The sequence below is a fragment of the Juglans regia genome, chromosome 4 (genome assembly GCF_001411555.2).
Source record: "Juglans regia cultivar Chandler chromosome 4, Walnut 2.0, whole genome shotgun sequence".
Classification (NCBI taxonomy): domain Eukaryota; kingdom Viridiplantae; phylum Streptophyta; class Magnoliopsida; order Fagales; family Juglandaceae; genus Juglans; species Juglans regia.
Genome location: NC_049904.1, coordinates 13,234,205 through 13,247,831, shown reverse-complemented (window position 1 = coordinate 13,247,831; position 13,627 = coordinate 13,234,205). Strand labels below are relative to the sequence as shown.

General features: G+C 36.2%; 1 protein-coding gene across 1 annotated transcript; it reads right to left on the bottom strand.

The window, feature by feature from the left end:
* Positions 1-5,603: 5,603 nt before the first annotated feature.
* Positions 5,604-13,056, bottom strand: LOC108987266 (calmodulin-binding protein 60 D-like). Its single transcript, XM_018960156.2, has 8 exons — positions 12,373-13,056; positions 11,352-11,427; positions 10,033-10,091; positions 8,594-9,087; positions 8,338-8,498; positions 8,055-8,258; positions 7,327-7,567; positions 5,604-6,863 (listed from the first exon to the last, which is right to left on the bottom strand). The coding sequence occupies exons 1-8, from the start codon at positions 12,483-12,485 to the stop codon at positions 6,313-6,315; spliced, it is 1,899 nt and encodes a 632-aa protein (XP_018815701.1). The 5' UTR covers positions 12,486-13,056; the 3' UTR covers positions 5,604-6,312.
* Between the last annotated feature and the right edge of the window lie 571 nt (positions 13,057-13,627).

The following is a 13,627-nucleotide window of genomic DNA, read 5'->3' as shown; positions in this document are numbered from 1 at the left end:
CCCCATCTAAAACTTGCATAGGATCTTTAAGACTTGGTCCACCTTGGTGTCCATCAATTTGAGATATAGATTTCATGGGTCATTTTCCATCCTCATAGTCTAACAAATTTATTTTGATTGTTGTAGATTATGTCTCCAAATGGGTTGGAAACAGTCACCTTGCCAACCAATGATGCAAGGGTCACAGTGAATTTCCTGCAGAAGAACATTTTTTCCCGATTTGGCACTCTAAGGGCCATAATCAGTGATGGCGAGAAGCATTTTTGCAATCGCTAATTTGAAGAGCTACTGACTAAGTATGGAGTTACCCATCATGTAGCGACACCATACCATCCTCAAAAGAGCGGTCAGGTCGAGGTGTCCAATCGGGAGCTGAAGCGCATACTAAAGAAGACCGTGAGTGTCTCTCGGACATACTGGGTGAGAAGGTTAGATGATGTGCTATGGGCCCTATCAGACAGCATTCAAAACACCGAACGAGATGTCACCTTATCAGCTCGTTTATGGAAAAGCCTGCCATCTACCCTTGGAGCCAGAACACAGAGCCTATTGGGCGATGAGAACACTGAACTTTGATTTACAAGCAGCTGGCGAGAAGAGAATATTGCAGATCAACGAGATGAATGAGTTCCACAATGATGCTTATAAGAATGCTCGGATTTACAAAGATAAAACGAAAAGATGGCCCGATAAGCATTTTCTGAGAAGGGAATTCAAAGTCAGGCAGCAAGTTCTATTATTTAACTTAAGACTTTGACTCTTCCCAGGAAAGTTGAGCTCTCGGTGGTCGGGACCGTTTGTGGTGACCTGTGTCTTTCCTTATGGGGCGGTTGAAGTCCATCACGAGACAAAAGACACATTAAAAGTAAATGAACAGAGATTAAAACCCTATATGGATGGAGATTTAACTCGGAAAAGTATTCCATCGATCTAGCCAGTAATAAATTATGAGAGGACAATGTCTACTAGCTATAGGCTTTAAATAAAGTGCTTTTGGGAGGCAACCCAAGTTTTTATTTTCGTTTAATATTATTCTTTTTATTCTTTTTCTTTCATCTTGCAAGAACGAAGAGGCGAGGAGATCTCCAAGGAGTACACGGCTGCACCTTCAAGGAAAATATTCAATTGGCAGGATTGGAAACAATCAAGGGAGCATCTCTTACCTTCTCTCATCCTTTGCTTTAGTTTTTCTTCCTTTTTCTCATTGAAGACAATGTGATATTTAAGTTTGTTGGGAAATGATATTATTTTATTCAAAATAATAATAATAATAATAATAATAACAATAATAATCATAATAATAATAATAATAATGATAAAAACAGTATGGTTTGATGAATACAAAGCCTATGATAAGAATATGATTAAAATTGATTATAATATTTAGGAAAAATTCTCATTGCTTAGATCTAGTTGTTACTTCTTTACTTGATCTTACTTAATTTGATATTTCCTATGTTCAATAAATGCCTCTTATGATCAGTGATTGTTTTGAGTACCTAGAGAAATTTTATGTGAATTTATATGGTCTCAACTTACTCTAGAACTTGTTTGATTACACTCGATGTGAAATTCTAGACAGAATACTACTGGGGAAATGATTAAGGCGTTCTTTGGACCGATTGAGTCTTTCAAGCTTACCTGTTTATTATCTTTATCTCTAGTCGCCCCTTTGAGCTTTATTGAAATATATTTTGGCCTTATATTTTTCTTTCTTGTAAACCTCATATTCCCTACCCTATTTGAGCTTAAACACTAATTTCCTTACATTTCAAGATAACTAAATTTACACAAAGTCACAGACTCACAAAGGCATGTAAGGCAAGAGAGATAGAAGGTCTACAAGTAAAGTTAAGTATAGCAATATTATCAAAATCATAAGTTTGGTGGTATAAAGAGTCAACTCGTCTACTGTGTAGCCAACAAGAAAAGGCAAACGAGAGTTATCCACAAAGGAAGTCGAAAAAGTATGGAATATATTCAATATATATATATATAAATAAAATCTGATCTGCCGAATAGAGGGGTAAAGAGAGAGATACTTGAAAGTGCAATAAAGAGAGGTATGTTGAGAGATTTACAATGATTGAGAAGAGATGTTTGTGCTAGAAGTGAGAATGCTCTATATATTCTGTTAATGTTCAAACTTAAGTTCTCATGTTTTGTTTGAATCCTACCTTTTCTTTGTAGCCCTCACCCTAACCTTACATTACAAGCTTAATAAAGACCTATTGATCCCTGGTGATAGTTTATGTTCTATTAGTGGAGAATGATTTGAAAAGCAAGCCTATGGAGTTTTTAGAGATCCATTATTGATTTACTTGTTTGCATAAAACTATCCAAGGAGCTAATAATGAAGTGACAATGATGGGTATGCATGAATGTGGGGATGGATAATGCAGTGGAATTGAGTTTTGAATTAACTTTTGGACTTGATTGATCTTGAATGATTCCTTTGAATTATAGACTTTAGACATTCTTTGAGGCAATAAATTTTATGAATCAAACCAATGCTTGTTTTAATTGTTTTTTCTTTTCTTCCTTGCTCGAGGGCGAGCAAAAGCTTAAATTTGGGGGTATTTGATAAGTATTATTTTTATCACTCTTTTATTTATGAAAAATATCATTTTCCCTTCAATACTATTGATTTTATTTTATTTCTACATATTTTTATTTATTTTCTTGAATTTGAAGGAATGAGAAGGTTTACTGTAAAAGTAGAATATTTTGGTACAAAAGAAGAGACGACGGATCCAAATTGAAAAGAGGTAGCAAGATCTGAAGAAAGCCAATTAGATTTAGGCGAGCAACCTTGTCCCATGTGCTGCAAAGAAATCTTTCTCGCCCAAAGGCGAGAATACTTACCTCTCGGTAGGCGAGGAGGCTCGCGACTAGAAGGCTCGACCAAAAGGTGCGAGGACTTGGCGACAAGGCTCTAGGTGGTTAGATTGGGCAACTAGTCTAAATAACCAACTTAAAAGACCAACCTAAACAACATCGTGGGCAACAACTTGAAAATATGAGTCTTTCATCCCGGTCAGCACTCTTTCCACTCGGTAGGCGAGGAGAGGCCCGTTCTTTTGTGACTTCCACTCCCGCCAGTTATATTCAATGCACACGGCATCTACTCACCTCTACCCTTCTGAGTTCTGCAATCAATTTATTGGCAACCAAATCCTCCCGAACTCCGCAAATCAAGCCCCATATCACTGAATCTTTCATTTTAGATAATTCCAATATTCTTGAGATAATTTCCTTTGATGTTAACATCTATATTTAGAAACTATTCTCCAAATTTTTAGGCTAGATTGTAACTGCATTTATTTTGTTTCCAAGTTTGAATTTTGACATCTATTTAATCCCATCTTATGGGATGAATAGCGGTCTTTTGTTTTTTAATCTTAGTTTGAGTTTTAGTCTAGGTCAGAATGTCTAAGTTTTAGGTTTTCGATTATTCCAGAGTTATTCTTTAAGTTTCTTTCGAGGAGGCTAATCTGGAGAGCAGAGGCGAGAGCCGCATATTTCCTCAACCGACTTCAACGAAGAATACCAATTTTATTCTTTTCAATTCTATTATGAACTAATTCTATTTTCTAGAGCTTTGATGTAGTCTAGCATTAAACACAATTTATATTTCAAGTTATTTTATTTTCAATATTTCCATGATTGAGTGTTTATTCCTTGTCCTTAATGCTTACAATTTTCTAGCTAACTATTGTTCGATCTTTCGAATTGCAATGAAACCGAGAGGTGATTTGTGATTAAAGCTCTGGGATTAAACACCATTAGTTGAGCGAAAGTAGAAATACTTTACCATGACTATTGTGATTTTCAAGAAAAACAAAAAACTTAATGAGTCTCCAATTAGTTAAATTCACATAGAGATATCGAGTTATTAGTTGAAAATATTTTTGGTATTGCTCGAGAGAAAATATTGAATAGTTAAGGGATTTTTTTCACCAACTTGGGATAATTGGGATTCTATAACAAGGAAGAATAAATTGTGTGGGATTTGCTAGGTGAAGTGAAATGCTTTAGATCTATTCTTATTATTTTTAAAATTTTAATTTTAATGTTCTTTTCTTCAGTTAAATTTAGATAAACCATTCTTCAAATTTCGATTTTCCAAATAATAATTAATTTAGTCAATTTCAATAGTTAATAGCATAATTATTCTCTGTGGGTTCGATAACTGTATTCTTTAAAACACTTTACTACTTGTTACGATTCTGTGCACTTGCAGATATATTATTATGCGAACAGTCTCCTCCTACTTCTGCTGGCCATGAATTGGATCAAGAACTATCTAGCCAGTTCTTCGAAACTGTCTATGGAGCCCCGTTCTAGAGCTCCAGACCACCCTTTCGCTGGTCCTTTGAGGGTTAAGTGGAAAGCTCGACATGCAATCTCCCCAAGAAGACTGTGGAGTGTCATGTGAGCCTTAAATGTCTCCAAATGTTCTATTGGATCCTTAGATCCTTTGTACATTTCGACTTCTGAAATTTTGAACTTTGGCGAGAGTGGCTCTGCCATTATCTTTGCACTGTAAGGCAGATTCATGCTATTGAGCAGTTGATTGACAAATGAGGATACACCTATTCTCCTATCCATTTCCTCGTATTTGTCTATCAGGTTGCGTAAATCGTGGTGCATCTTCCTCTTTTTTCTTCATTGTCAGAGGTTGGTCTACCTGCACTCTACAACTCCGCTTTGGTTCATTTGTTATGGCTTGGTACGGTGTCTCCTCCAGAACCGGTACTTCTTCATATTAGGACCTCGTTCTCACATTGGAGGTTCTCCATCTCCAAAGCATCCTCCTCAACCATTCTTCCATTTTTGCAAATTTTCCCTCCATGCTATAATTCGTCCGTTCGCTTGTCAAAGTAGCTTCCTAATAACAATTGCTTGAGAATGCATTGTTGCAAGCATATGAAAAGCATGTTGAATTTTCTTAAATCCCACATACAGCGCCAACTGTTGTGGATGTATTTCGTATTCCTACTAATGGCTTTCAACAACCTGCACCAAGAAGATAAGAGGGGTCGGTGTAGTGCGGGACACCTTAGATACCTAAGTTAGAATAGTCTATGGAGTATTTCAATTTTCAAATCATTCAGAAGTTTCCTCTGGTGTGTGCTTTGAACTCCGTTGATATAGATTGAGCATTCAATTGGTCAAGCTTGTCTTATGGCTTGACCCTCTCCAGTCATGTTTGGACTGCAAATTGTGAGGACTTCAAATCCATTACCGTGCCAAGAGGGTTTGATATCTTGGGCAAGTATTACGAGAGATTATCACGCCAGAGATCGCTCATATTATTCCTTACCGTTACATTATTAAATCATCATAAATGATGGCTAGACCCGAACTCCGTTCCGGTGCGTTTTCGCAATTATGGCCTTGGTTTCTATTGGACGGGCCTTTGATTCTAGATTCATGGGCCTCTATGGATGTAGTGCCACTCAAATATTTTTCAAACCAACAAAAATGAGCCACGATTAGAACCTATTGGGTACGTCATTGCCCCCAAGCCAAGATTGTGAAAAATAATGATTTCGTGATCAAAGATTCCCCCTCTTGGAGCATAAAAGAAAGCGAAGCACTTCGGACGGCAGGTCAGACCAGGCCAAGCAGCAACACAAATAGACTTGATCCGACAAATTCGTCACCAGTTCACTCACTACCATTAACTATTATTCTTGTGTTACATGTAACAACAAACAAGGCAGACTCATTACGTTGAATTTCAACTACAAAACTACAACAAAAATACAAATAAAAATTAGGAAAAAAAAAACACGCGCAGTGGTAGAACATGCATTTAGTTCGACCACTTTACCCGGTCACATCTAAATAAACCCAAAAGAAGGAAAAGAACTAGTGCTAATTTCTACCTAGTGAAGCTCGCTAGTCGCTACTAAGATCTTGTACTGGAAACATCTTCGGTAGTAGCAGTTCAACTTTGTTGCTCGGCAAGAATGTTGAGAGGACAACATTTTATGAGTAGAACACAACAGTAACGCACTTATTACCTGAAGATGGAAGCTTACTGTACAAGGCTAGAACTATACACCAGACAGATTCCCAGATGTCAGGATTTAACCCGTGGAACGGCCAGATCAGAGAGATTGCTCCACTCACAAATCAAACCCGTGAATATAGTCCATTTTCTTCATTTCTTTTGGCTATGCTACGACCAGTCCTAGCTCCTTTTAACAAATTCAGTTTAACATGAATCAGGCAGGCAGACAGAGGAGTGTAAACACATTAACATCAAAACCAGATCAGCTTTGCCTTACGAGCAGGCCGTGTCTATGAATCATCCAACTCAACAAGTTGAGCCCGTCTCTCAGCAGCCTTCTTCCTGACAAATATTCCCCATCTCATGGCTGCCTTGACCTTCAGCCACCCTACAACAGCTTTTCCAGATGAACGAGTTTGATCATCATCAAAGTTGTAGTTTAGAGATGGGGTGTCCATATATTGCGAGGAATAAGGGTATCCATCTTCATTCACATTAAGGGAGGTATGAGCATGGCTTCCCATGTTAAACATACGTAGGAGATGCTGCATATCATCATTTTCAAGCATTTCGTGACTTCTCGTGCGTATCTCGTCCTCTGGGAAGTAGTCTTCCTTATAAGAAGTAAGATTGGATGCACCAACCGTCTGGTATCCCGATGTGGATGACTGTAGTGGACCAAGGGACAGCACGTTGTCACTTTTTGGAAGTAGGGCTTCGTGAGAAGCGCTGATCAAAGGATTTTGTAGAGAGAAAGAAGTGCCATCAAACTGGATAGGAGCATTGAGATTTGCATTCTGAGACTGTAGCGAGAATCTGGCTGCCATATTATCATTATATCCTAAATAGACAGACAAAACACAATCAAAAACCAAACAGAAGAGCAAGTGCAGGAAGAAGCTCAAATAGACAACAAAACATCCACAATGAAAAGCCATTATGAAATGGTTGCTTGGGAAAATCAATATGGTTTAGAGACATCAAAACAGTGCACAGATCATGCCAATCTCAAAGTGTGCCCAAAAAAAGAGGAAAAAGAAAAAACCTCAATAAGTGACTCACTAAAACCCTCCAAATTGATTCATGTTCACCATTGGTTTCTCTAATTGGATTTGACGAGGTCTGTGTATCAAAATAACAGCAAAGTAGCTTTCTTTTTTTTTTGTTTTTTTTTTTTTATATATATACCCACCAACCCGTATGTAAACTACTATGATTTATATTCATGTTTATATACCTCCAGCTGGGGGGGGGGGGACCAACCCGTATGTAAACTACTATGTTTTATATTCATATTTATATACCTCCAGCTGTTAGACCAACTGAATCTGCAGAAGACTGCTCTGAAGGAACTGCAACAGGCAGGCTTTGTAGGGCGAACTGCTGGTTAAAAGAGTCTGAATAATCTTGTGAATTCATTGGGACCTCACTTTGAGAAGCATCTGAGCTATTATTTTGCTTAGAGTTGAGAAGTGACTTCCCATCATATTCTATAACATGTATCCAATTGTCGTATGCCTTCTTCACCAAGGTGTCCACATAGACCTGCACGAACCAAAACCAATCTCAGTTTATAATCTTTTTCCCCGATAACCTGGAAGATGATGTTTCCCCATATTATAAAAATTTGACTTTTAATCTTTCTTTCAGAATAGGCACTAGTGGAGTAAGATTGGGTTAGAATTAAAATAATCTACAGTTGAAGCATCTGAGGCTTCATTAAGCTGGGATATTCCAAACCTAGTATTTACAAGCTCATAGGAAGAAACTAGAAAGAGCATCATAAGATTTCATTCTAATAAAAGCTGGTAGAGGGGAAGATAGGATAATAAAGTATTTACATTCTATTCAAACTTGCTTATGGACTAGCACAGTGTGGAATCATTCATGTGAAAAAAGATACCAACATGGACAAATAAGGAGCAGTAAAGATAATGTAATAGGTTTGTGATGCATAAAAGTAACATTTATCAAGCAGAAGATGGAATGCAAATTAACGTGATGTTGACATGGGACCGAAGATAAACTATACCTTCTGACTTTCAGAAAGAGAGTCAACTGAGTAATATTGTCCATCGGCAATTAAGCCACAAAACTCATAGATGTTGTTAAAAGTGACACCAATATTCCTCTCATTTTCAGGATAGTACACATACAGTTTCCCACTTAGAACACAAGTTTTTGCATGCTCTACAAGAACATCCCACATCTTATTTGACATGCCACTTCCAAGAATCTGTAACATAAATAATGGAAAATAATTAGAAACTGCAACATGTGGTTTCGAATTTAACATGCAAATCCATCATTCTTACATTTCGTAATCTCTGTGAGTCTCTAACCACAAGTTTTAGAAAGTCTTCAACTGTATAAATTCCAGCTTTGTTCAGCCTCTTGTGAAATGACCCATCTTTGCCAATTTTTTCCAATCTCCAAACATCATCATGCATTGCAGGTGGATAATGTTTCTTGTATACTGTAACGCAAAAAAAAAAAAAAATGTTAACCATCTTTCCAAGAGGCGCATGCATGATGCATGGAATAAAACTATTGGTGCTAATTTAAACTAACGTTCTCCACGGTGATCCTTAACAGTGAATGCTTCTGTTTTTGCTTCGCGTATGCGAGTGCCCTCACAATAGCCAGAGGCAACCTTCAATCCTAGCCTGAACTTCCTGCTCCTTATCCAGCTTGAGTTGTCAGTGAATGTTAATTCACCTAGTGTTCCTACACCTTCCTTCAGTGTCACTTGCAAATCCCCAGTCAGAAGTGGCCTCTTTCCTTCACGCTCTTTCACCACATGACTCTCAAATTCTTCTTGAGTCCAGTTATCATCATCCTCATTATTGAAATCACCTTCAAGCACAATAACATCTAGCTTCACTGAAGATTCTGGGCCTGATGTGACAACAAGGCCTGTGTTTGCGTCCACCAAAACAATATGAATAGCAGCACCTTGCTCCCCCTCTACTTTTCCACCAGTAAATAGAGGAAGGGACAGCCTGGACCTGAATTGCAGCTGTATGTTTCTTCCATCAGGCCCTTCTATACGTTTAGGAGAAGACCTGCATTTTCTCAATCATTAGGGGAAAATCTTGACATGAATGCATCACTAACTATTCAAATAATTCGCTATTGGAAACAATGGATTAGATATGGCAAAAACCCAAGAATAACAAAGAAATGGGACAAGAGTCAAAAGAGTAGACATTTAGCTAACAAATATTCAAGTACAGAGACTGTGGGATTTGGCTGTGTATAGTGGCATAATCAATAGAGTTTCAGATTAATGCACCACAGAATCAAAGAATGACATCATCAACCCTCTGTACCAAATTATAGCCTGACTAAAACCAGTTGGTGGCAAGAGAGGAAGCTTACCAAGAACCTAGGACGGAATCAATCCACATATTAGAGAGCCCACCATAAATGCTATGGTTTTAGACTCCAACAATAAAGGGGTAAGCCCTATACCACATCCACTAAACATAGAGGGTAGAAGGCCTATTGAATTTAACGAACAACATCCCATCTTTGCATTAGGCCAACCAACTGGCATCTGCTTCGCTTATTTTGGTTTTATATTTTTCTGATCTGTTAAATATTTTGAGGAGATCTTCTGCTTATAAAACCAAAAATAAATTAAACAGTCTCCAACCTTGATAAATGATTGCAAGAGATGAACAAGATTATTTATTTACTTTTTTGATCAGCAAGAGACAAACAAGAAAGATGGCTCCCTCATAACCTAAGAAATTAATGGATTAAAAGAAAATCACACCATTCCCAACCCTGTAGAATTGAGAAGTAGGGCCAGAGTAGTTTGTGACCAGAACACACTAGCACAAAATAAACCCCACTATTGTATCTCTTGTACAATCCAGTTGCATATTCAACTTCAAAGTGTTAATAATCACACCTAAAAAAAACTTTCATTTGAGAATTTAAAAGCACGTTTATTACAATTGTAGCAAGAATAGATAAACAACGAATAAGAATGATAATAATACCTCCCAGTAAGTTTGGTAGGCGCCAATTTTGCTAAAGCACGCTCCACTTCTTCACTAACCTGTTAAATGGAATACATAACAAACATCAAAAGCGTTACGCCACATCTATAAATCAATAAGGTCAATGTTGTCATTGAGTATGTCCCACAAAGTGGGACAGACAATTCTTCAAATAAGTACAAACCAAAACGGAAGCATCAACACGTTCGATAAACCATGGACACATGAACAACACATTGGATTAGCTTCTAATAGTATACAATAAATCCATCTACCAAATGCTTGAGACATAAGAACATTCGTAAGACAGTTTTCCACCAATCTATTTGTGTTTGAACCCCATGTTTGGAAACATATGTGTCCATAAAAACATTGTATTCTCATTTTATTTGTGTAGATGTACGGAAAATACATTGTTTTAAAGCCTACAAGAAGAGAGAGAGAGAGAGAGATTAATTCAATTATTTGAGCACTCACAATGGTTTAGCCATTTTACAAAATGGCTAATAATACGTCAAGATCAAGTCTCCATTCGATTATGTAAAATAAATTTAAAAATCATATGAAAAGTTTGGGTTGCATTATTCACCTTTATAAAGTGTTTTTATTATTTATTTTCATTCCCTCTCTTTCTTTATATTTCTCACATTCACGTGTTCCTTAATAAAGCATGATAAAAGCTAAAACATTATGATAATATTAAAACTTTATAAACATAAAAAATCCTAAAAAGTTCACAAAAACAGAAATATTTGAAAAAAATAGGATGAAAAATTAGTTGTTCCATTTCCTTATTTTCTTTTTAATTTTTTTGTTTGGGCCCTTTTTCTTATTTTGGGTGTGAGGGAGACATTGCAATTACATTAATAGATGGGGAGACATTGCAAATATTGAAAGACATGAGGATATGTCAAATTTATTGGGAGTTAGAGGAGGTATATATACTTTTTAAATTGTATAAAAATTAATCTTTAAATGATATACAGAAATAAAAGATACAGGGAAATGATCAACTTACAATTCTTTTACATCTATTTTACTACTCTATGAAATGGAAGGTAGTTTTGTAAAATGGAAATGCATTTTTAATGAAGTGGCATTTAAACTGATGTAGTGTACATTTAAAAAATGATTAGCTAAAACAGATAAAATAGTTTTTGGTTAGCTATTTTAGATAGAAATTTAGATAGGCCAATGTGAATGCTCTAAAGGTAAAACGAAGGCCAGTTAACAGCTAAACGAGCGGCTGATAAATTACATTAATAATTTCATCATGAAACAAAGCCTTTCTAAGTCAGAAGAAAGATAATTTATCTTACAACTCTCCGAAGAATAGGCTCCAATGATGAACAAAGTTTCTGCAGACTATCCACCTTTAGAGCTTCAACAATTACACTGCAAGAAAAATAAAATTTTAATAAACAATATCTGAAGGCCATCAACATTGCAGGGGAAATATAAATAATACCAGATTAAAAATTCAAAATTAAAAATATATTTGATACTTTAATTACGTAGACAGGGCTACTCACATAAGAAAAAAGTACAGGGTTTGCAGTAAAAAAAAAAAAAAAGTGGAAGGAAAAGATTGCCGACTCTAATTGAGAATGCACCAAAAACCTCAGAATGATAGATCATGCAGCTTGAAAAGATTTCTAATCTTAGACCAGGTTGAAGAAGACAGGAAGAAACATGATTAATAAGTTTTTTTTTGTTTTTAATGTAACAAGAAATTTTCCTTTCTATTGAATAGGGGTTATCTTGTATATGTACTCGGGTTGCACACTCTCTGCTTTTAAATGAGATTATGTTACTTCTATAAGACAAAGTTGTAAGGAGAACATTCATATATCCACAGATATAACTTTTTCGTAGCTGTGTCTACACATCCGTGTGTAAAGATCCATGTGCACTGACACCCTAGTGTTAGACAGTTGGCGCATCCAGAACCACAACTCTGTGTTCTCCGATTCCAGTGGACTAGTTATAACTAGAAAATGAGTTTGAAACATACAAGGATTTTCTCAGTTCACAATTCCAACTAAGTTTTACTAACTTAGTATGAAACAAACACTGAACTAACTTAAGTTTTGCTAGAACTCCTCAGAGAATCCAAAGGAACTTGATAAAGTTTTCTCAGTTCAGTTTCTACGAACAACTTCAAACATCTTGTTCAATTAGAACCAGAGAAACAATAAACACTCAAAAGCTAAAATAAAGAAAAAAAAAACACTAATAACTCCAAACTAACTCAGTGTTTCAGCTGAAATGGAACCAACTTAGCAAAGTGTGATGCAAAATTGAATATTTTCAAGTTTTGAGAAAGAGACAAGTAAATACCTAGCCAGAGCAGGTCGCTTCCTATCAGGCTGACTTTCTTCAGCTGAAGTACCATCCAAACCTCGCTTCTCCCTCGCCATGCTGTTTGATTTTTCCATATACCTAGTTTGCATTTTCAAAAACTAAACCGTCTTGCTTGGCCACCGATAAAGTTTAAGACAGACAATACGAGCTTTCCAATCACATGAACCAAACTTCAGTTTGACTCAAAACTTCTCCTTTCGCATTGAAAAAAACAAACTACGGTTTGAGATCCAAGAATACAATTTCTTCTCTTTACCCTATTTTCTCAGCAACCAAAACAGAATCGTTACACAAAAGAGGAAGTCCAAGGAAAGAATAAACACCAAGCACTCCAATTGCATGAAAATAAACTTTGTTTGACTTCAATTTTCCATCTCCAAGAACAAAAGAAAATCCAGAAATAACAAGATTTTCATTTGTCTTCTCAGCAACCAAACGGAGGATTAATCCAAACAAAGGACAACACAACTGTGACGTGGATTCGAATCGATGAGAAAGGAAAAGGAAAAGGAAAAGGAAAAGAAAAGTTATAAAGCGAGCGGGAAAGTGAAAGCTCAGAGAGAGAGAGAAGGAGAGATTCTTGAATTGCTTGGAGTCTCTGGGAAGTTTCGTCGAACGGTCTGCGAATTTTCGCTGATATAAACACTTTGAGCAACTGCTACGAAGCCTCTCCCTCTATTCTTTGTCCGATTCGTGCTCACAGTGACGGCTCCAACAGTAGTAGCCAAATCTCTGACTACCAGTGGTAGGTGTACGGTCTTAAAACATCCCTACCGTCCGATCGGAAAGTCGGGGAATCTTTCCATTATTTTACTTGACCCGGCATGTGATTGTGATGGATTCGTGGTGGATATGTTCGTATGTGGGCGACCACTAGGGAGTGACGGTGCGCTGCTGTGAGCAGCCGTCCCAACTTCCAACTTCCAACTGATTGAAGTCACCGCAAGTAGCAGTTAAGTTACGTTGAGGTCACTTTGGAATTTTCTTTTTCATCTAATCTCATTATTATAATTTTTTTAAATTTTTATATAAAATATAATAAATATTTTAATATTTTAAAATTTTAAAATTTTAAAATAATAATAATATTAAAAAATAATATTCTAACAATATTTTTTTTAACTTTCATCTTTCATCTAAAATCATTTCATCTCTGAATTTAAAACAATCTTTAAAAAAATAAATAAATAAATTACATTCTAAAGTATTTAATATTTTTTAAATATTTATA